At 41.8% G+C, this 23,082-nt stretch overlaps 2 protein-coding genes across 4 annotated transcripts; one reads left to right on the forward strand and one right to left on the reverse strand.

Moving 5' to 3' along the window:
• Nucleotides 1-3,355: 3,355 nt before the first annotated feature.
• PSMB1 (proteasome subunit beta 1) lies at nt 3,356-10,249 on the reverse strand. Its single transcript, XM_018077437.2, has 6 exons — nt 10,089-10,249; nt 8,764-8,871; nt 7,285-7,366; nt 6,717-6,846; nt 5,047-5,153; nt 3,356-3,632 (listed from the first exon to the last, which is right to left on the reverse strand). The coding sequence occupies exons 1-6, from the start codon at nt 10,196-10,198 to the stop codon at nt 3,447-3,449; spliced, it is 723 nt and encodes a 240-aa protein (XP_017932926.1). The 5' UTR covers nt 10,199-10,249; the 3' UTR covers nt 3,356-3,446.
• A 265-nt stretch (nt 10,250-10,514) lies between these two features.
• TBP (TATA-box binding protein) lies at nt 10,515-22,496 on the forward strand. 3 transcript variants are annotated; one of them, XM_018077444.2, is made up of 8 exons: nt 10,515-10,535; nt 13,979-14,221; nt 14,858-15,189; nt 16,254-16,341; nt 18,175-18,266; nt 19,445-19,612; nt 19,890-19,984; nt 21,301-22,496. In XM_018077444.2, the coding sequence occupies exons 2-8, from the start codon at nt 14,168-14,170 to the stop codon at nt 21,378-21,380; spliced, it is 909 nt and encodes a 302-aa protein (XP_017932933.1). In that variant the 5' UTR covers nt 10,515-10,535; nt 13,979-14,167; the 3' UTR covers nt 21,381-22,496. The 3 variants fall into 3 exon arrangements, with proteins under 3 accessions (XP_017932933.1, XP_017932931.1, XP_017932932.1); XM_018077442.2 differs by lacking the exon at nt 10,515-10,535 and adding an exon at nt 12,950-13,065; XM_018077443.2 differs by lacking the exon at nt 10,515-10,535 and adding an exon at nt 13,548-13,611.
• Nucleotides 22,497-23,082: the final 586 nt, after the last annotated feature.

Raw genomic sequence — 23,082 nt, forward strand, 5'->3', positions numbered from 1 at the left:
ACTTTCACTTTCCATAGTAACAAACCCCCTCCTCCATACATAAAAAGGATTTGATGCATAAACAATATTGCTGAAAACATGTCCAAAAATAATAAAGTAGACTTTGCTTTAAAAATTCAGTTTTTAAGGCTGATTCTGACCTTGAACAGTCCCTTATATAAGCAAGTGTATGCAGCCATTTGGCCAAGATCAAAATAAAGCCTCCCATCTCCTCAACACACGGTACCACAAAGCACATTATAGTGGGAAACTGCTAAAGTATGTGTGACTATTTTTACCGGCCCTGCGTGTAATCGTGTAGAAGCCTGCGACAGCAACTAACTACTGCCATCTTAAGGCAGCCCTTAGTACTGTTGCAGGTGAAGTCGAGCTAGCTGTTCCTGCCGCTGTGCACTGCTCTTGTACACCCTGCCACTTGCAAGCTCTTGAACGAGGTGGTTACAAGTGCTTGCTCCGAGGTTATTGCAATCCTGCAGTACAGCTCTCTTTCGAAAGATAACACAGAACATGTTTAAAATTAAGGAAAGGATTGCAAGATAAACATTTTCCCTCTCCTTCCTTTCTCTTACACAAAATTGTAATAAAGACATCTAACCCCTGGCCAAGTAGGTCTGCCCAATCCAGACCTCTGCTTCTAGCAACCCGAAGTGCTATTGTCATGTTTGCTTTGCCCAGCTGTGTACCTCTACAGCCTACCCGCCTAGACAGTTCTGTAACCAAGTAAGGCTCAAAGTGTTTCATAAACTACTCATTCACGTTGTAGATATGGTGCAAGATGAGTATTGAGCTGATTTACACATAGGAAGTACAGGCACAGAACTAAGAAGAGCTGCAGTCAGGGGATTCCTACCTTCCAGGCCGAGGATGACAATCTCACAGAGCTAAGGAACATGGTGTCTTTTATCTGTAAGACACATCTGAAATTTTGGGATATTTTAATACTAACAAGCAAGTAGCTTCTAGCTGAGCAGCCTGTGACTACTTCCGTGGTCACACATATTCTGTCATTCCTGCAATTCCTCTTTCTGAGCAGGAGCAGTGATGACATCAGGGCAGGGTACAGAGGAAGTTAGAAATGTGGAAGACAAGCCTTCCCACATCATTGGTTCCAAACCCACCCACAGAGGGAGTGAATGCAGTGCTACATTCTTCTGTGAAAGAAATTTGGTATTTTCAGTCCAATGGACCTGGGGAAAGGCTTCCTGTCCCTAATGCGTTTTTCAGCCACAGGTACTTCGCAGGGAAAACTGAAAAGGAGACGAAATGGCCATCTCAGATCTGCACAAGTGCACCAACATGATAGCGCTGACACACAGTGGCAGGAAAACAGGCATCTGCTGTTGTACCTCTTGTGAGATTGCAAATGAGATCTGAACACTCTAATCACAGTTTCTCCTGAAAGAACTTACAGAGATAAGCCTAGACAACTCACATTAAAACCAGTAATTCCTAAAATCTGTTGATATGCTTTTCTTTTGGATGTAAAATTTACCCTTAAATACAAAAGCATCCAAATTCATCAAAACTTTTCAACTGAATCACTGCAACTCTCCTACACATTTGGCATCCTGCAAGAACATTAAATTAATTAATGTAAAAATTAAAACAGTTCCCCTTGTTTGTTGCCCTATCCTTTTACTGTTTTACCTTTAAATATTGCAACCAGACCTGTCCCAAAGGCAGGTATGTCAACTTGTTACCCTCAGCTGCTTTTCGTTGCAACAGAAATGCTATTTAGTTTCACTAAACTTCACCAACCTTGCATAAAGCTCTAACAATCTATTGTGAAACACTTGGGCAATTCAACACAAATCTGGCATCAAAGACAGTCAACCTCAAGGTGCTTTAATTTACTTTTACAGAAGTAACAGAGCATGTATTTAATTTGGTATTACTGATTTGTACTTTAAATAGGCATAAGCTTTCTGTTCTTAGAATTATTGCATCATATGCTTTCTCAGTATAGACAGCATATAGTTACACAGTCATTTATACAATCAACCTAATCCGACTTTTGCAAAAAAACATTAAACATCTTCTTAAGTTACCTGAACATGTCTAGAAGTTCTGACTTGTGTCACCAAGTCACTTCAGCCCCAGTGTTCTCAGACTAAGATGCTATGTGCCTCTCCCATTGCCCAGTTCCCCACGGATGAGCAGCAATTCCCTTCTTACTCTGTCCAACACTGGCACCCAGTGGTCAAGTGCTCTCACAAACACTTTGGGAATCGGCAGTTGTTCAATTCCCACTCAGTGGATTTCTTGAACACAGCTAGTCTGTTTAAATGCACTAGCTGTTCAATTATTGAGGTTCAAAATACTACCCATTATCTAAATGGTTTAGAAAGCCTGAGACTACCATTGCTAGTGAAGACTAGCCAGAGCTAGGAATAATGCACAGCACCCAAAATGCTGCACTGAAGGCAGCCAGTCACACCCTAACAGGAGACGAGGTTAACACCCTAACAGGAGACGAGGTTACCATAGGGTCAAGCACATCAGCAAAATTATTCTTTTAAAGAACAAGTATGCCACCTCAAGCAATGAGATATTTTATATGTCCTTTTTTAAATAGCTACAGACTGTGAAAGGACTCCTAGGCAAGAGAAAACTATTTTGCCCTTGGTGATGCAGTTTTTTTTTTCTAAAGGTCCTAGTACTCAAGACAATTTCCAGAAGTGCAATACAGCACATCAAACAAACTACACTTAATGCAATTTCCCAAGAATCAAAAGCAGTACTAGGGCTAACAAAGCTCCCAAACATTAAAAAGCATTCAGGAATCTCCATACTACGTCATTTTCCATCAGTAGCCAGAAAACAATGATGCTTCAAATTTGAGGCATTAACCAAACAGAAACATGTAGAAGTGAGCACGGATGCAGAGTCCAGGACTAAACTCTGAAAAATTCCGTTTAACATTTTTCCCTCTTACACAGTGAAATTGGTTGCAGGTGACCCATGCAGTCTCTCTAAATAAGTACACGGAAGTCAAATGTCAGGATAGCACATCAGAGAGAGAAAGGAGAAGACAGGAAAAGCAAGCTATGAAGTGCAGAGAAGGCAGCACGAACAAAACACATGCTTTTGTCGCTAAACCAAGGCTGAATGGAAAGCATTACCAGCAGAATAGTCTGTGAACCTAAATTTTATTAGGTTTAAACTCTCCCAATTTGCAGCATAAGAGATTGTGAGAAGGGGGGTTAAACTCTCATTGGACTTGGAATGATCAACAGATTAAGATGAGACAAACAAAACTGACTTGTAACTTTTAGCTGCTTCCTTACCAGGAACTGCTCTGGTTTCTAAAAAACACCACCACTTCTAACAAAGAAAATACTCAGCATTACAGTAGTTGAACTTCTTGAAAAAATTTAATAAGACCAATGTCTTCATAACACAGGTAAATTGTACATTATAGAATACTTGTTTATAAGGGAACTGAATTAGTCTTTTCGCAATTGGATACTTTGCTCTTTAATTCCATCTTTTGTGACAATGCAAATCTTAAGTGCATCCCCAGTGTACACATCTCTCTCAGCAGCAGAAATAAAGACATCCTTAACCAGTTGCAAAGCCTTTTCCAGGGTCAGAGGTACATGTTCCACATTTTGCATGTTCTTGAAGCCAATCTAAGAAAAGATGAAAATGCATTTTAAAGGAAGTATGATCCATCTAGCATGAAAGCTGTTTCAGTCTCTGCACTAGAATTAACAGATTTAGACACATTAAAAAGAAGAAAAGGCTTGTCTGTTTTAAAAACCCAAAGCTGACAAAAGCGTTCCTCCACACAGTTTACAGTTGAAAACTTTGCCAATGCTGATACTCTTAATACAGTAACAAGAAGCAGATCCAGTATACAGCTAGCACAGCTGCTCGTGCTCATTCAGCATATACAAGATCACAAAGAACATTCAGATCTGAACTGATCTAATCCTTCAAAAACTTTTCACCGGGTTAGCAGCATCATAACTGCACACAAGCCTTTTCTCTCTAGTCACTTGTAGTACGGAACATTTCTTTAAAGCAAATACTCCTCAGCGTACCTAGAACTCAAAAATAAGTCTATACTGGAGCAAATCTGATCATACTAAATAGTGCATTTTACCTGATAAATCTAAATGTCAACTTAAGCATCAGAACAGGTAAATGAGGAGAGTAGTGCACTTTGCCTGAAACTCATAAGCAATAAAAAACTACTTATGAAAACTTTTGTTTGTGCAGAAGATATTTTATTTCCTTCAGTTAATAAAGTTCAAAACTAAGTCAAAGCTGAAAACATGCTGTTATTTAAATTTTAAAAAAAGGAAAGATTCTATTCCTTTCTCAGCTGATAAGAGTCAAGAGTGCTTATTCCTTTATTACTTTTTTAAGCACAAAATTTGTGTTGATATCAGGCTCAATTGACTAAATACCAACACCCATGTCAGTGAATAAATTAAGTAAAACATGCTTTGGTATTTCTCCCATTCAACCACTAACAGCATCAACTAAATATGAAAATATTCTTAGAGTATTTTTAGACGGAGTCAATTGAATAATTTTCCATTAATTTTATGTAAGAACATTCTTAGAAAATGGTATCCGAGTTGTACAAAACTGAAGACTTAAAGAAGTGTATATTAAGTGATAAAATGTATGTACTAATTATACCTTATTTTGGTATTATTTCATGCTAAGTAACAGGCACATTTATGTTATCAGCTAAGAAAAAACCCTAAAAAACAAAACCCAGAAAAAAAACCCTAAACAACTTCTATGAGAAACCTAACTCCCTAATTAAAATATGCATCTGTCTTTTAGATAGGGGCTGCACTGTTAGTTACATATTAAAAACCTGAACAGATCCCAAAGCAAAACTTTGATCTCTCCTGAGAAAGTAATGCCACATAATTCATAAATGTATGGATTAACAGGTCATACCTGTAATAGATTTACAACGTCTCTCAAAAGCAGTACTTCTCAGAAGTAAAGCTACATTTGAATGTCATAAATGTTTACTGAGATAACGAAAGGAAAAAACCAAAACCCGATAAACTATTTTACCTGGTTATCCAGCAAAGGTTGCAGCATGGCACTTGCTGATCCACCTGCTTTGAAAGAATCCCTCTGGTATGAGCCCACTGGATCAAAGCTATATACTGCTCCCTTTCCTGGAAATCAAACAAAAAAATTAGCATCTAGTAACAATTCAGAAAGATTCTCAACACTGATAAGCATATACAACAAGAACTAGCACTCTCAGTAAGCAGTGTCAGGAACACCACAGATCCCAGAAAACCTTTACAAAACAATACTTACTGCAGTATGTTCAGACAATGCTTTGTACAGTAGGCTCACTATGGTTGTGGCCTGGTATGATTTCCAAGATTATTTTCTCTATTTAAGCTACAACCATGCTCCAACAGACATTTTCTACAGTACTTACCACAGAAAAAGTATTGATGTGCAATCAAAGCAGAAAAATATGCCAGAGCATAGTACTGCAGAAGGAACCCTGGAGGTTCTAAGGCTAACAACAAGAAGCAGTTTAGACATCATTCTTAGCACTACAGTTCTTGAATTACCTCCAGAAAGCATACTTTTATTCCTCTGCATTGCACTCCCAGAACCAGGAATGATGCTCTGGTCTCTTAGACACTTCCCTCTGGAGCCAGGCCAGGTTGTGCAAAGTTGACTGGCTTGCACTAACATCAGAGATGCAGACACACTGCAGCTCTGAAGCATCGGGGTTTGATGAGGACATGCCAGTCAAAAGGCAGGACCTGGCCAAGCCCTGCCTTTCTGTTCAGACAGGCTGCATCAGATCCAATGAACTGGCCAGTGCACTTGGCAGCACGGCACAGGAGCTGAAGAGCCCTAAGAAAGCTAGCCAAACCAAAAATCAATCTTACTGGACCCAAGCTAAGTCCATGCATGCAAACCTACACTCTGAGCAAGTGTTACAGCACCCTCATAATCTGAAATTTACCATTATGCAAGGGAGACTAATCCCTTTCCAGACTCCACATACCGCAGACATGTCTTAGCAAGACTGGGAAAGCAATATAACTTAATGGTAACAACAAACTGCAGGGAATGGCTGAAATTATCCAAACAAGACCACCTCGGAGCTCCTTCTCAAAGCCAGAGAACACAGTATTTCATCAACTCAACCAAATCACTGGACAAGAGCCCAGTAAGTCCTGGAAGGGCTGTACATTAAACTACAGCTTCCGTGTAGAAATCATGATTTTCATCAGACGTCAGTTAACAGTTAAAAATAACTTTGTAGAAACCTGTCTCTGGAGTAAATCTTCATATATAATAATCTCTACCACACTCACAGGTCTGGGTAAAATATACACAATTTTACTGGTAACATCTCCTTTAAAGGTGCAATTAAGAAATCCAGCAAAGCTGTTAAAAAGTTTTCCAGTCTAAAATACGACAGATTTCACTTCTGGAGATTTTATTTGTAATCAAATATTTATAACAGTTTTTAGACTTTCACACCTTCAGAAACGGAAGATCAAATTAGCAGCAAAAACTAGGAAACAAGTCAGATGTATAATATGTATTTGATCTGTGTAAGTATCATAACGCCTAAAGGTAGGTGTTATGAATAGGAACACAAACTTTGTTATTCCATCAATACACCTGAGATGTAAAGGGATAGCTTTCCACTCACAGAAATTCAGCCTCTCCTTTTTAGCTTTTTTGGTGTAAATTCTTACCTTCTTCATCAAGTCCACCAATTATGTTATAAACATAGTACGGAAAGAAGCGTCGAGAATACAGGATTGTAGACAGCATTGCTGCAATAGCCCCAGTAGTCATGGTCTTGTTATTGGAATGCTTGTACATCTGCCAGTGGTAGAGCACATCCAAGAAGAAAGTCAAACACTAAATCTGACATTCAATCAAAATTACATTTTCTGTAACCTCATTACAGAAGAATCTGATGTTAAGCAAGATTTTTAACTAGCATGATTACTGACAACACACTTGTCTAAAAGTTAAAGCCTTCTTACAAGCCAAAAATTAAATGTCTTTAAAGTTTTACAATTAATAGATGTTACCTCATTAACACTCTCCTCTCCAGCTTCTCCATTCTTTAAGTTTGTGATGTCACACTTAGTAAGAACACAGCATCAACTTCTCCTTCCTGATCTATCACTAGCCATACAGTTAAGATACAGACATTTGAAGAACAGCAAAAACTGTATTTAAAACACATAATATTACGATTCAAGCATAATATTAAGAACGTAAGTTTCTAAATACAAGAATACAGGTAGTTACCTTTAATCTTGCTTCAATAATTTTAGTAAGGGTAAGGCAATCACCATGGAAACCAGTGCATCCAATGACCGTTTGTTCTGTTCTGAAAAACGTAACATTTTGTTGCAATTTTAGATTTAGTATGAACTAGAGCATTTTCTTACACAGTAGGTTATTTTGAGAACACCAAAATGTATTTTCAGTTCTTCTACTGTTATCAAAAACAGTTGTCTAAAATGTAGTAACAGATCTGTGGTGTATGAAAGGTAACTGCAACCTACATCTTGGAGATGACTCATCAAGCACAGGACCATGCAAAGCCTGTCTTCAAACCATCTTTCTTCAACTGTCAGTAAGACCAATAAGAAGAAATTCTTAATTTCTGCATGCACTCCTCACTCTATCTAGAACAATTTGGTCTTGCTAAAGGATGTGTTTTACACTGGGGAGACAAAGATCCTATCACTCGGTCCAAATTTTACTCCATCAGACCTGAGGGCTGCATTAAGCTTGTACAATGGTTACAGGACATTTATGGTATCAGTGCAAGAGAAGTTATCTGGCTGTAGATGCATTACAAAAGCTTAGCTCTCTGCTCAGTTTCAAAATGCTTCATGAACTAGCCACAGCAACACACCCTTGAAATTTAAATTCTAGTAAAGAGGAGTCTACAAACATTAACACATACAGACTAACACAAAGCAGTCCTTCAGAAAACACCTCAAAATGCAATCTTCTCTCAGCCTGTCACCAGAATTGCACAAAGCCATCGTGTGCAATATGCAATTTCCATTTGGGCAGTATCAGAGAGTCAAAGATATAGTAAGGAGTTAGCCAGGAGAAATGTAAGTTCCTTTGATCCTGTGTCAACAATTTAGAAAAGAAAAAAACACAAAGAAAAAAGGAATCAAAAAATGATGGCAGCCTACTAAGTAAATACCTGCTGCAGTCGAATGAATGTAAACAATAGGTACTTTTAGACTAAGGAGATGTTATCTAGGTGAGTCAAGAAAAACATAAAATGAGCATAAAAAGTTCAATAACGGAACTACTGACAGGTTTACCTTTCCTAAAACAAATACTTCTCCAAAGTGCCGGGTGTTTAACTAGAGAGAAACTGTACAACTGACTGCAGGGGGCACACCTGCGTACTAACACTAGGTGCCCTGATGAAGCAGAATGAGTTACCACAGGATTAAGTTTGGCTACATTAAACACCAAAGTTCTTCTGATTATCCAGCCAAAAAAACCCACCACCTAGCTTACATTAAGCCTTGTATCATCCTAAAATAGTTCTGTTATCAGCTAACTGCAAGAGCATGCTATCTTTACAACATCACATCACATCTTGAATTACAGCAATGTTCGACATGATTCCAAAATCTACTTTGTTACTGTGCTTTTTGTGTAAGAATTCTACTTAAAGCAGGAGGTAGGTGACATGGTCAGCAATACAAAACATCTTTCATCTGTTTCAATTTTTGCAAGATCTGGACTTACAGCTTGTAGCATTTTGGGCTGTCCCGGCAGTGAATTGAATAGCCTTCACTGAGCCGCGTGTCAGAGGCAACAATAGAAAAGTCTTCCCCAGCAATCGCCAGCACAGTCCTTAATGAAGAGTATTGATATAATCATGAGTTTCAGCACAAATATTTTCTTAGGCAACACAGAAACAGACTAGATAGGAATTCTATATCCAGACTCACATTTTGTCAAGCACGTTATATTCCTTGCTATGTTCCCCTCTATGCACATCCCTACATGTAACCCAAGACCAACATAAGAAGGTAACAGACTCAGTGAGGGAAATATATGTACGTGACCCTCTACTTCGACTAAAAATCGTATGGAAACTTGGTAAAACAGAGTCCCTACACCAGGCAAGAAACAGACTCAATAGACTAAGTCTTTTAGATGCCTGATAATGATTCACCCTTCTGAAACAAGCAAAGTACTAAGTAACAGTATGAGGACACTTAAATTATCACCGCTTTTTAAATCTGATGTTATCTTATTGACTTCCAAACAACTAGCCTTGTGATTCCCACAGGTGTACTACCATTAAGTAACAGATGCCCTTTAAAAAGTAGTTAGGCACTATAAGAAAAAAAACAAATAACACTATCCTCGCCAGATCCTGCCACCACCTCAGACGTGTAAAACATCACCTGCCTTAAACAGGTACAGCAAGGCAGCGTTCAACACAGTTACATGTTTACTAGCTACAGGACGAGGAGCAAGGGCCATAAATTAAAACACAAGAAGTTCCACCCCAGCATGAAGAACTTGTTTACACTGAGGGTGGCAGAGCACTGGAACCGGCTGCCCAAGTACGCTGTGGAGTCTCCCTGCCTGGAAACATCCAAAACCCACCTGGATGGGTGGGTTCCTCTGTCATCTGCTCTAGGTGATCCTGCCTTGGCAGGAGGTTGGACCGAATGATCTCCAGAAGTCCCTTCTAACTCTAGCAATTCTATGACTCTGGAATATGACCAATTCCTACGTTTCCTGAGGCACGGAAAAACGTTCCCCGGGGAACAAAAGGTGCTTATTTAACGAGCAGTAACTGTTTAGGGAGCCCGAGTGTGCCGAAAGCCACGCACGAACAACCTGAAGGGCTGCACGGACCCAGGGCGAGGCCGAGCCCTGCTACCCCTCGTGCTGCCCTTCTTTCTCTGCAAGGAGGAGCTCCTGAGGGGAGACAAACCCGCGCTGAGCACCGGGGGGAAGCAGGAGTTAAGGCGCGGCAGCCCCAGCCCCAGCCCCACCGCCGCCCTCCCCCGGACGCCTCGTCCACCGCCCGCTCGCTTGCCGCGGCTGCTCACCCTCCGTTGAAGGTGTAGGGCGAGAAGCGGTAATGCTGCACGGGCCCATCCAGCTCATAGCCCATCTCAGGCCGGGAGGGCCCGTATCCCGCTGCGGACAACATCGCCATCGGTGCTGTCTCACGGCGAAATGGCGGCACCGGAGGCGGAAGCGGAGCCGCTCTGGACGGCAGCACCGCCTCCTCTCGGCTGCTCTGCCGGGCGGCGAGCGCCGTGCCCCGGCGGGGGGGCCTGCGGGACCTCGCCCGTGCCCCGCTGTCACCCGCCCCGTCCTTCCGCCGCCCCCGCCAGCAGCTCGGTGTGCGCCTGGGCCCTCCTGGCACCACAGGCACCGGTTCTTGCCCTGTCCAAGCGCTGCCAGCCCCTGACATCTGCGTGCCCGCTCTTGGAAACGCGCAGGTTAATAAGCAGCTGTGGTGGAGTTATCAAAGAGCATCTAGTATTTGGGTAGGTGGGGACCAGGGTGGCTCTGGCTCTGTAAGAGGGAGCACCTTGAGAACTGCTGTGAAGACCAAGGGTCGGGAATCACAGAGTGTCTTGGGTCGGGAATCACAGAGTGTCTTGGGTTGGAAGGGACCTTAAAGATCATGTAGTCCCAACCCTGCTGCCATGGACAGGGACATCTTTCGCTAGACCAGGTTGCTCAGAGCTCCATCCAGTCTGGCCTTGAACACTGCCAGGGATGGGACATCCACAACTTCTCTGGACAATGTGTGCCAGTGCCTCACCATCCTCACAGCGAAGAACGTCGTCCTAATAGCTAATCTAAACTGATTCTCTCAGTTTAAAGCCCTTCCTCCTTGTCCTGTCACTACATGCTCTTGTAAAAAGTCCCAGTCTTTATTGTAGGCTCACTTCAGGTACTGGAAGGCTGCAATTAGGTCACCCCAAAGCTTCCTCTTGTCCAGGTTGAACAATCCAAACTATCTCACCTTTTTCTTGTACAAAAGGTGCTTCATCCCTCTAAGCATCTTGGTGGCCTTCCTCTGGACTCACTCCAACAGGTCCAGGTCTTTCTTGTGCTGAGGACCTCAGAGCTGGACACAGTACTCCAGATGGGGTCTCACCAGTCCTTGAGGTGGGCCATGAGCTGCGGTGCCAGGTGCCATGGCATGAGTGGAAACAAGAGAAGAGCTGGGGTAGAAGCTTGAAGTGGTGCTAGGGGAGAAGGCCAGGGGGACAGGGAGATGCAGGGGACACATGGTGTTCTGGAGGAGAAGCGTGTCACTCTGCTTGGGAAGCACAGCTGCAGTGGCTGCAGCCTCCATGGGTGCTGCACACGACAGCAGCAAGAGCCACCAGTGCAGCACTGCAGTGTGTAAGTCTGTACAGCTATAATGTGGGGAACAACTTCCAGCACAGCCCCTGCAACCAGGTCTCGTGCACTGCAGGATCAGTCAGGCTGGAAGGGACCACAGTGGGCCACCTCCCTGCTCAAGCAAGATCATCCAAGAGCACATGGTACAGGACTGTCTCCAGATGGTTCTTGAATATCTCCAATGAGGGAGACTCCACAACCTCTCTGGTCAATTTATTCTAGTGCACAGTCACCCACACAGTACAGAAAGTTCTTCACATTCAGGTGGAGCTTCCTGTCCATCAGTTTCTGCCCATTGCCTCATCCTGTGACTTGGCATCACCGAGAAGAGCCTGGCTCCATCTTCTTGACACCCACCCTTTAGATATTTATACACAGTCACCTCTTTTCTAGGCTGGACAGGTCCAGCTCCCTCAGCCATTCCTCATAAGAGAGATACTCCAGCGCCTTAATCCCTGGACCTGCTCCAGGAGCTCCATGTTTCTCTTGTAGTCAGGAGCCCAGAACTGGAAACAGTACTCCAGATGTGGAGTAGAGGGGTAGGATAACCTCCCTCGATCTGCTGGAAATGCTCTTCCTAATGCACCCAGGACACCATTGGCCTTCTTGGACAAAAGACCACACTGCTGGCTCACGGACAGCTCCTTGTCCACCAGGACCCCCCAGGTCCTTCTCCGCAGAGCTACTTTCCAGCAGGTCGGCCTCGAGCCTGTACTGGTGCATGGGGTTATCCCTCCCCAGGTGCAGGACCCCGCATTTGCCCTTGTTGAAATTCCGAAGGTTCTTCCCAGCGAAGGTTCCTCTCCCGGCGGCGGCGGGAAGTGACGCGCTGGGCGCGCCGGCGGGGCGGGGGCGGGTCGGACCGTGGTCCGGCGGGCGCTGAGCGCGGCGGGAGAGCGGAGCGGGGCCTGCAGAGCAGGGTTTTTCTTTTTCTTACCGAGCCCCGCCGGGCGACCGCGCCGCCCACGCCCGCTGCCCGCGGAGGGGCGGTGGCTGCCGGCGGGGGCTGCGATTGGGTGCGGGGCCGGGCCGGCGCCAGGCGCCGGGCCTGGAGCGGCCTGGGGGACGGTGCGCGGAGCCGGCTCGCACCGCGCCTCCGCGGCGGCCTGAAGCCGCGGCGGGGGAAAGTGGCGGAAGGGACTCCTCTTTCCCAGCCGCCCTTTGCTGCTGCCCCGCCGCGGGGCTCCGGCGTGGCTTCAGGGTGCGAGCGGCGACCGCTGGCGGCCGGGGGCGGCTGGGCGCGGGCAGCGGCGGGACCCTGCGCGGCGCCGGGGCCGGTGCTGGATATGGGGAGCGGGAGGGGTTGGAGGCACCGGGAAGCGCAGTGGCCACCGGGAAGTGGCTGGGGAAGGAGCCCGAACGGGGTGGGTCGGGGCCTCTTCCGTGGTGTCTCCTGCTTTTGGACTCTGTTCCCTCGGCCAAAACGTTTCCCAGCGTTTGTAGTGACGATCCAGGCAAGCCTCGTTAGGTGGTTACAAGATGGGCCTCTGCGTAGCCGGTGTCCTCGCCGCAGGCTCTGGCATGCCCGGTAACCTGGCGTCTTACCAAACAGCTGGGCTGTCGAGGAGTTGGCTTTATTTCTTCCAGGATAATGTCTAGGCTTCTAATGTACTCCTATCTCCAGGTCATAAAACCTGGATGCTCTGCTTGATACCTTCGGTGAGGGTAAAGATCATAATATCTTATGGTCACGGGGGAAAAAAAAAGCAGACCTTTTTAGCTGCAGTGTAAATATTGTAATTCTAAGCTCTCATATCTTAAAAAAAAAAAAAGGCTGAATAAGCTTTCTTCAGAATTTGAGGTGGCCAACCTCCGGCCCAAAAATGACCTTGAGTATTTCTAGCCGATAGTTAAGAAACTTACAAATTAATGGGAAAATATTTTATACCGTTGATAGCATAAAATTTAAATTCTTCACTTATCTTGTTTATTTCTGTAAGACAGCAACAGAGGTGTAGTTGAAAAAATCAAATCATATGGATGTTTCACTTGTACATCTGAAATAAGTTTTCACATATTTATTTTTTTTTCTGATAAAGCACATGTCACTGTTGTTTGAAGTCTACTGGAAGTGGATAAGAGGTTTTCCTAGTTCTGATTTGACCAGTGATGCTTTTCTCATAGAAGAAAAAAATAAATTCTGAAAGCCCAAGCCTTAAAATTGTCAGGAAGAGACTTACAAGCAATGTGTCAGTAAGCTTTTTGGTTAGTAGTCAAGGGAATTAAATTCTAAAAAAATCTGTGCTTTTCTAGCTAAAGCAAACCTTAGAGTAGAATGAGCATTAATAGCTTGAATTGTTTGTGCAGGGAGGTTTGGTTAGACAGAAGCCTGCCCATGTGGGTCAGGTAACCTGCGAGGAACTTCAGCAGAATCACGCTGCAAAGTTTCTATGGAGTGTGCCTGAAAAAGGTTATTTTTATGGACTGTACATGTGTGCGTGCATATGCGTGAATTTTCTTATATATATTTATACGTGGGTGTGTGTCTTTTATCTGAGTCAGCAGCTCATAGGTTTGCTTTTCATTTTATTCTTAGATATTATTCTCAAGATATTACTCTTTTTCTTTTCAGATTTTTCTTGGTGTTTTAGACTCATAACATATTTCTCTGGAGCTGATGTTTTCCTAGCACCTTTCAGCTTGGCTTTAAAAGCTACTTTGCTGGAATGTTTTAAACGGTTAAAAATCCTCTAGGATTTGAAGTTTATTTAAATTAATTGAAGGAAATACTTCTGGCCTCACCAAAGAAATAACTGGAATCATGGATCAGAACAACAGTTTGCCACCCTACGCTCAAGGCTTAGCCTCCCCTCAGGTAAAAGCAAATGATCTAAAATGCAACTATTATCTGATTTTTATTTTTTTTTTGTGAAAGCGTTTTCCATTTCTTGCATGTAACTTCAGGTTTTTTTGTTTGCAGATGTGAAAAATTCTGCTAGGTATCAAATAATACTAGTATAAAGCAGAATTGTAAAACCATCAATGTAGATATCCAGAGGTATAAGAAACATGCAGATACATGGGGTTCCTCTAAGTAGAAACATGACTGATAAGTTGGAAAGATTAATTTAATTTTGGTGGTTGCCCTTTAAACTACGTGCATAATAGATTGTTGCTGGGCTAAGAATGTGTTCGGTGAAATGGGCACAGTCTGTGTTCAAACAATTGCAAATTAAATTGTGAGTCAAAGTTGAGACATGCTTGCAAGGTAGTGTGAGAAACGTGTCAGATCCCTAGGGGTAGTGTTTTATTCTGTAAAACGTTTATGCTTTATTCTGTAAAGCATTTCCAAGGACTTTCTGTTTTTAACAAGTTACTACTGTGTGCTCCAGGTTTGAGATCATCAACTCAATTTACATAGATTTTTAGACCCTCCCTGAAAACTTTGTCTCTTAAAAACAAAAGGGAATCAACATGATCTGTGGTTTCTCTTTCATGTTTGCTTCTCTAGGGTGCAATGACTCCAGGAATTCCCATTTTTAGCCCAATGATGCCATATGGCACAGGACTGACACCACAGCCTGTCCAGAGCACCAACAGTCTGTCTATATTAGAGGAACAGCAGCGGCAGCAGCAGCAGCAACAAGCAGCGCAACAATCTACGTCACAGCAAGCGACACAGGGAACATCTGGTCAAACTCCCCAGCTCTTCCATTCACAGACTCTTACCACAGCCCCTTTACCAGGAACCACACCTCTGTACCCCTCTCCAATGACTCCGATGACACCAATAACTCCTGCAACACCAGCGTCAGAGAGTTCTGGGATAGTGCCACAACTACAGTGAGTGCCCCATGTGTTAGTGCATTGTGTCCTTTCTCAGATAGCCTTTTAAAGACTTAGGACCAAAGGCACATCAGGAATTGGGTACTGCATTTTGGTGGAAAGGGAGGATTCAGAATTTATGGGTCTCCTGTAGCAATATGAGTAGTTTTTTCTTTTATTTTTAGCTTAGCTTCATTACTAAACCACTTAATAATGTAAACAGTTTCTTAGTGATTTGTCAACCATACATCTTTTAAGTATAACAGTGGAGGGTGTTAGATATGTCTTCATTTAACACTATTGTAAATTTAACTCCATGCAGTTTAGGAGTTCATCATTTTCCCTTTTCTAGTGCATGGGTAACTCTGAGTTTGTAAGAAGGGAAGAAAACCCTAGAACTAGTTCTAAGTTTAGGTTGGAATTATTTTCATTGAACTTTAGTTCTAAAGAGAGTTTTTCAGAAATTTGTGGAAGGGACAAAGTGAAATGGATAAGGTGAATCGAAAGAGTAGTTTCTCATACTCCTCTTCCCCCCCCACCATTGAGGACCTTTAAATTTCAGGATTTTCCCAGAAAACAAAATTTTATATCTAGGAACTTCTTTTAAACTTTCTAGAGACCTGCTATCCCATCTCCTGGTAATGGATTTACCTCCTGTGCTATTCCCACTTAGTTCTGCACCTTCCCCCTTGAAGGGCATAGCAAGGAAAATTTCAGATGGTACTACCTCATTTTCTCCTGTTTCCAGCAGCTTCTCTGATTGTGGTGAGGGCTCTCAAAATCAAGAATTTTTCCAGCCAAACTGAAATAGAGATTCTTCTCATGGGACACTTTTCATAATTGCTGGTAGAAAAGGAGGAATCAGCAATCATGCCTTAGGAACTAGTGCCCTACAAAAGGAGGTTCCTGAGTCAAAACACTGCTTGGTGCTTGGTGCTCCTGTTAGTAGGAAAGATGTCATTCAAACTCACTTGGAGAAACAAAATAATGAAAAAGTAAAATTAATTAAGCTTTGTTAAAAATGAGGAAGACACGCGAATTACTTATTGTCTTTTTAATATATTTCTCTCACCTGTCTTCAGGAATATTGTGTCCACAGTGAATCTTGGTTGCAAACTTGACCTAAAAACTATTGCACTTCGTGCCCGAAATGCTGAATATAATCCCAAGGTAAGAGAAATGTATATCAAAAGTTGTGGCTGCAGGTTTCTGCAATAGACCAAAAAAACCTGCTAGAGATGCAGTTTTATACTATAGTTTAAAAAGAAATCTTTAATAAACTTAGAACATTCTGTCAAATTAGTAAAAAGTATTTTTATACTGAAGTAGCTGTGATTTGCACCAGCTTGTAATCTGGTAGAAGAACCCAACCAACAGTGTAGTACACTGGCCAAGCTTTTTGTGGTAGCTCTGCTACTGTTCATATGGGCATGGTTGTTCTATATACTCTGTGACTTCCTCCACCTACCTGCTCCCTTGGAATTCTTGTGGTCACAGCGCAGTTGCTCATTTTTCAGAGTCTCAATTCCTCTCTGTTCCCTTGTGTTCTCCCCCAGTACTCCTGCCATCTCATTGCTTCTGATGGCTAAGTTTGGTGAAACAGCGAAGTGAAATTGATTTTTTTGCACATCGACTTTTAAGTTGCCTGCTACTCCTAAGTGGTACTCTGTTAAACTGTGGGGTTTTTTAGCTTCGGAAACCTTGAACAACAGCAGAGGATCTGGAGTGTGAAATCAAGAAAATTATGTTGCTTCAGTTTTCTTTTGGGTGGCTCCTCTTGGAAATGTTATCTTTGCAACCACAGTAGCTGGACACTAACAAAAGTTTAGGTGTTGTATAGTTGAATTGGTTAACCTTGGGAAGGCTTCAGTTTTCCTGAGGCGTAGGGGTTTTTTCTTTTAGTATTTAGGACTTTGCTGCAGTTTACCTGCACTCTGTTCTCAAAGGTTAAAGCAGGCATATGTCATAAACAACTGTTACTGTAAGCTTATATCAGTGATGCTGTTACATAATTGTGAGTAAGATACTAATGCAGCAAAAATTTGAGCATGCCTGGTGACTCCTAAGGTAGGAGGGTAGGTGGCTGTGTAAAACTCGTAGGCTAGAATAATCAATACGAAATACTGTTTTCCATGTCAGAGAGAAAGGAGGGTTATGTAACACACTCCTGACGTTTAGTCAGTACACTCATCTATCACAGAAAGCTGTTGCTTGCCTGTACTATTTAAGACATATTTTGACAAGTGTGCTGTTGGGTAACCCACGCTACCACCTTGTTTATGTCAGCAGAACAATTCATGGGACTGCATGGTGAGCTAGTCCAAGTTAAATACAACAAAGAAGGGTTTACTTGTGTGTGTGTGTGTGTGTGTGTGTGTGTGTATATGCATGCCCATATCAGTTTCCAATATCTCTAGCTTCAAGGAGTTTAAGAATTTGGAAATGCTTACTTAGAATAAAAAGGTAGAGCTAATCGGGCTGCTGTGTCCTACTGTGGTAGCCAAGGTGACTTCTGTTTACACAGAACTTTCATCTCCAGCTGATCTGTTTGCTGCTATTGTAACACTGTCCAATTTTTTTAAGACACAGAAACAAAACAGATCATAAAATTTTTGCCGATAGTCTTCCATCCTGCTTATAACAGATCAAATTTCAAGACATTTGGAGGAAATCTTTTAAATTTATTTTTGAAATTGTCTCTATTGCTCTGATGCAAATGTTAGCATTATTTATATGTTGCATATACAGTAATGAGAGATTAACTTAGTAAAATAGCAGTGCAATGGTAAATATCCTTCATGCCTGGCTCTACCTCTCATTGTGTGTGTTTGAAGCTACTTATGATCTAAGCATTTCAAGAAAACTTTGAGTTATGAGTAAGTATGTTTGAACTTGGTATTTCTTTACACTACAGTGTAACTTGCTCCTTAGATGATGCAGTTTTGGTTTTAATGTAATGATTACAGCAATATATCACTAATAGTCTCAACGCTCACATTTCAGCGTTTTGCTGCTGTTATTATGAGAATAAGAGAACCACGTACTACTGCACTGATATTCAGCTCTGGAAAAATGGTGTGCACAGGAGCAAAAAGGTATGTTTAGGCTACAAGCAAACTAATTCAGGCTGTCTCTTCTCATGTACCATGATGCTTTAGAAGTAATATTATTTATATATATATATATATATACATCAAAGTCATACAGGTAGAACTAATGTTGCTTTTACAGTTGTTTGTGTAATACACATTTCTATGCAAACTGTCTTTTCATGACTAAAGGGACTTCCCAACTAGAGGGGAAATGGTAGTTCTATTCTGAAGCTCTTTCATCCAGTCTAATAAACTGGGTTGCAGAGGTTATTATATTCAGTTTTTTGGCTTTGCAGTTATCTGTGCTTTTTTCTAATAATTTAAAAATTCAGTGACGATGCACTGGAACTGCTTAGACTGTAGGGGCGGTGGCAGACGGTTTTTATATTTGAATAGTTTCATTCATCCCAGGATAAGAGCTCCAAGTCTCTGGTCCCTGTTGTCTGATCTTAGTTAGTTAGCTCTTAACATGATCATTGAAGCACAAGAATTGAAAACTAAACAAAAGTTTAACTCTGGTGGCCAGAAGAGAAATTCTGCTCTGAAGAACTCTGCTAGGAATCCAGAAGGAATAAGCTAATGAGCAGAGATGAATGAATAGAGCTGTACAGGGAAACATTTTCTCTGCCTGGTGACACTTGAAGTTCAAGTTGTCCTACTCTGCATCAGGAACAACCAGATCCACAGCTGTTTACAAAACTGAAACAAACTGAATTCTGTAACACCATGTAAGGCTGTGCAGTTGTGTTAAACCTATTCGAATTCCTGGGCTCAATCAAGCAGAGGATTTTGGCAGCTGAGAGATTTTTATAGAAACATGTATTTCTAGCAGTAGTAGTTCAAAGTTGTTCTATGGTGATAACTTACATAACAGTTTTCATGTCCCATTAGAGGGATTCTGGTCAATATTTTAAAAGCGTGAAATATATGGATTTATAATTTACTGTTTTGTGCCTCATAAACAGTGAGTGCAACACTAGTGGTGTCCAGGATATTACTACCAAAATTAGCATGAAAACCAGTGCTACTTGTTCATTTTAGATACCAAAATTTTGCATGTGACCTTCCCTTTTCCTCCACACAGCCATTTTTCTCCCAGCTAGATATTTGTGGTTTAATGCTGTTTGCTTCAAGTAATATAAAACTGAGGCAATAATAGAGATATCCTTTTCTCACTTCAGTGAGGAGCAATCCAGACTGGCAGCAAGGAAGTATGCAAGAGTTGTTCAGAAACTGGGCTTTCCAGCAAAATTTTTGGATTTTAAAATTCAGAACATGGTGGGCAGCTGCGATGTGAAATTTCCCATCAGACTGGAAGGATTGGTACTCACACACCAGCAGTTCAGCAGGTAAAAAAAAGCTTGCTTGTGTTTCATTCCTGTTGTGTACTAGCTAGCTTAGAGAGTGACATCTGTTTAGATTATTTCCTTGCACTGTTCCCATCTCTGCACTGCCTTAGGTGCAGCTGAGGCTGCCCATTATGAAACCATCAAAATGATCTTCCCTACTACCCTCTCCAAGTTTCAGTGAAGTCTACATCTGCTCTGCCCGCTCCTGCAGAAGGTAGAGTGGAACATGTGTTTACAGGCTTATAAGTTTAAACACTGTCACTCTCTTCTCTTACAGCTACGAGCCGGAATTGTTTCCTGGATTAATCTACAGAATGATCAAGCCAAGAATTGTACTGCTTATTTTTGTTTCTGGAAAAGTGGTTTTAACTGGTAGGTCAAGACAGTATCTTACTCCAGTAGGTGAGATTTAGACTGTATTACAGAGAACACACAGGGATACATAAGCTGCCAGGTACTTTCCTTTAGAGATGACAGTACTGAGAAAGAAGAGTTAATAGAATGTTCTGTGGATGATGTTGTTAAGGAAACTTCCCTGTCCAACCATCCAGGAGCCACTCTGGCAGTCACACCAGCACCACCTGCACCAGGACCAAAGCCTGTTTGCAGCAGATCGTCTCCAGTGAGCCGACAGGTGCCCCACTTGACTTCCTACACACACCACACTCACACAGTCAGACAAGGTTTCCTTACCAGCTCCACCCCAGGTTTCCCACAGTACAGTCTAATCTTGGTGCAATAACAAAATAACAGCTCGAGCTGGGGGCCTCCGAGGAGGGACCCCAAATGGTCGGCAGTTCACGGGGCCTCTTGCCTGGGGGTCCTGCCGCACACAGCTCAATCTGCATCCCAACCTGCAGCTCAGCACTGCAGCTGCATACTGAGCTACCTGCACTATGTGTTACCTGCATTATGTGTATTCTTTAACAGATGAGAATGCATGAAGCAACACCACCTTTGGCTAGATCCATTTGAACAATGATCATGAATCTTAATGTAGTATGCAGGTGCCCAAAAAGCTGTAAGACTGCAGGTGATCTTTCTGGCAAAATCTGAAAGACTGTTTTTGTGGGCTGAGTATGTGTGACTGAGCCAGCTGTTCTTTGGCAGGTTGGCTGCAGGATGCTGCCATTCTCCCATGATACGGCAGACAAAGAAGGGGAGATCTAGGACCTCTTCAACCTCAGGCACTCCACCTACACCCTTCCTTTTCCCTTCATACTGTGTCTCGCTATGGAGAAAAAACCACAAGACAGGCAGACAAAAGAATCATGTCCCTGCAGTGTGGGGAATGGGCAGGCCTCTGCAGCAGTCTCCACTGCCAGACCTTCCTCCCACAGATGTTCACACTCAGAAAATCTCCATCAGTTAGGCCTTTCTGCAGAAACATCCTGCAGGGCTGTGCTTTGTATTTGGGTCTTCTGTGGAAATTATCTATAGGATAATCCCATTTGCAAGTATAGCATCTGCACAGAGATGCTAATGAAGGTTGTAACTCTTGACAAAATAAACAGAAGGCTGGTAATGTATGCTCTCTATGAAATATGTTTTAAAAAAGATTGTAAAAATAAGGATTTATGGATATGCAAAGGTTTTATATACAGCCATATTAAAATAAACATTCTAAAAGCTAAAACAGAGTATTAGGTGAAAGGTACAAACTAACTTAATTCCCTATCATTTTTCAGGTGCTAAAGTACGAGCAGAAATCTATGAAGCATTTGAAAACATCTATCCTATTTTAAAGGGATTCAGAAAGACAACGTAATAGTTTCTACATGTTTCAGAGAAATCAGGGGTCTATTTTAAAAGGTATTGTGTATGGCACAGCAGTAACAAGAGACGGACTTCCAGTGCAACTGCAACACCAGGACTTGGACTATTTCCCAGTTAGTGCCTACTTCCCTGATGGTCAAGGGGAACTGTATTCTTGAATATGTCTACTGAGTTACTGTGAGTTGCTTTACTGGGCTGTTCCTAGAGCAGTCCCTCCAATTTTTATTTATATCCTAGCTTTTGAATAGTTTTAATGCCAGTTCTATTAATAGGAAATCTGTAAGTTGGTTTAAAGACAAATGCAACTGTGTCACTCAGTGTATAAACCACTTAAATTGCCATGTATATATGTTTTAAGTTCCTTCCATAAGACCATGGTTTTATAATTTTCAGAACTTGAGCTTTTAAATTTTTTCAACTTTAAATTTCTTTGGTGCCAGTCACATTTCCTCTTTCCAGTATTAAGCAAGATAGGATAAATTTATTAATGAAAATGGCTCACTGTACATATATATATAATATATACCTTTCTTCTCTTTCTTTCTTCAACTCCACATGTACAATAAACCCTGTTTATACAACTATGGGAACTGTCTTAATAAATTTTAAAATTACCCAGCTGGTAGAGTGAAATACATTGATTTTTTTTTTTTTTTAATTTAATTTGGATTTTTTAATAGCACATGCACTACTGTAAGTGACTTGTCATTTTAAGAGAATCTTACCAATGTTCTGGCTTACTTACCAGCAGTCACATCCTTGGAAACATCTACCTTGAATACTTCCATTATGTTAAAACAAAAGAGATGACTGGTTAAAGAAGTTTGTGTTCAAATATGTGTTGCCTTATGTTCAACAAATGGGATTTAGGCAAGTCTTAAATAGCTACACTTGACTGAATTGGAACAAAAGACCCCTGCTTAGCTCCTAGAATTTCTTTAAATTACTACTTTTGTATTTTACCAGCTATGACAGTCTCACTATATTAGTGTTCCTGTAAAATGTCAAAGCCCTTCTGACTAGTCAGTATGTACATAATCTTCCTTCTGAACCACACTTGAAGTTTAACGGGCTGAAAACTAAAAATAAACTTTTTTTCTTCAGTAAATTTTCACTAATAGTAAACTCTCTCTGACTTGCACATTATTCCAAACAATTTTTATTTAAAACTAACCCAAATGTAAACCATGGTCTCTTTACTAAGTTGGTGTTTCATTCCAGACTAAATGAAGTTTTGACTAGCTTTGATATCACTCCATTTGCAAATCCTGAGTGACGTTAATCTTCAGCCTTCTCTCTACACCGGTGTTTCACTAGTTGTTTATTAATTCACTTCACGATTCTTATCAGAAAGATGCTGTCTAATAATGTAGCTGTGCCAGGATAAGTTCGTGATACTCAAACACTGCCTTTAGTGCCACACCACTTTGAGAGCTCTTAACTATAATTGTAGGACTGTCCCTGCTTTTGCAGGACCCTGAACTATTACCAACTTACCTGAAAAACTCTTCAACTCTTTAGGAAGGCCCGGAGCCCTAAGTAACTGTGGGACGGTTTTCAGTAAAATCAGTTGAGCTGTACTACAGTGACTTAAGATGCTGTTTGCTGTTTTGTGACAAGTACCAAGGCTTAAAACTACCTTTCTAGAAATTAAGTCCTGCATCAACAAAACCACTTACAGGTACAGCATTCTC

The sequence above is a fragment of the Manacus vitellinus genome, unplaced genomic scaffold (genome assembly GCF_001715985.3).
Source record: "Manacus vitellinus isolate BGI_N305 unplaced genomic scaffold, ASM171598v3 scaffold_37_pilon, whole genome shotgun sequence".
NCBI classification, from domain to species: Eukaryota; Metazoa; Chordata; class Aves; order Passeriformes; family Pipridae; genus Manacus; species Manacus vitellinus.

Coding starts and splice junctions, on each gene's coding strand:
- PSMB1 (XM_018077437.2), bottom strand. CDS start 10,198: ATGGCGATGTTGTCCGCAGCGGGATACGGGCCCTCCCGGCCTGAGATG. Junction 7,367..8,763: donor AGCCCAAAATGCTACAAGCT/GTAAGTCCAGAT, acceptor TACGTTTTTCAG/AACAGAACAAACGGTCATTG. Junction 6,847..7,284: donor TTATTGAAGCAAGATTAAAG/GTAACTACCTGT, acceptor TACCACTGGCAG/ATGTACAAGCATTCCAATAA.
- TBP (XM_018077444.2), top strand. CDS start 14,168: ATGGATCAGAACAACAGTTTGCCACCCTACGCTCAAGGCTTAGCCTCC. Junction 14,222..14,857: donor AAGGCTTAGCCTCCCCTCAG/GTAAAAGCAAAT, acceptor TTGCTTCTCTAG/GGTGCAATGACTCCAGGAAT. Junction 18,267..19,444: donor GTGTGCACAGGAGCAAAAAG/GTATGTTTAGGC, acceptor TTCTCACTTCAG/TGAGGAGCAATCCAGACTGG.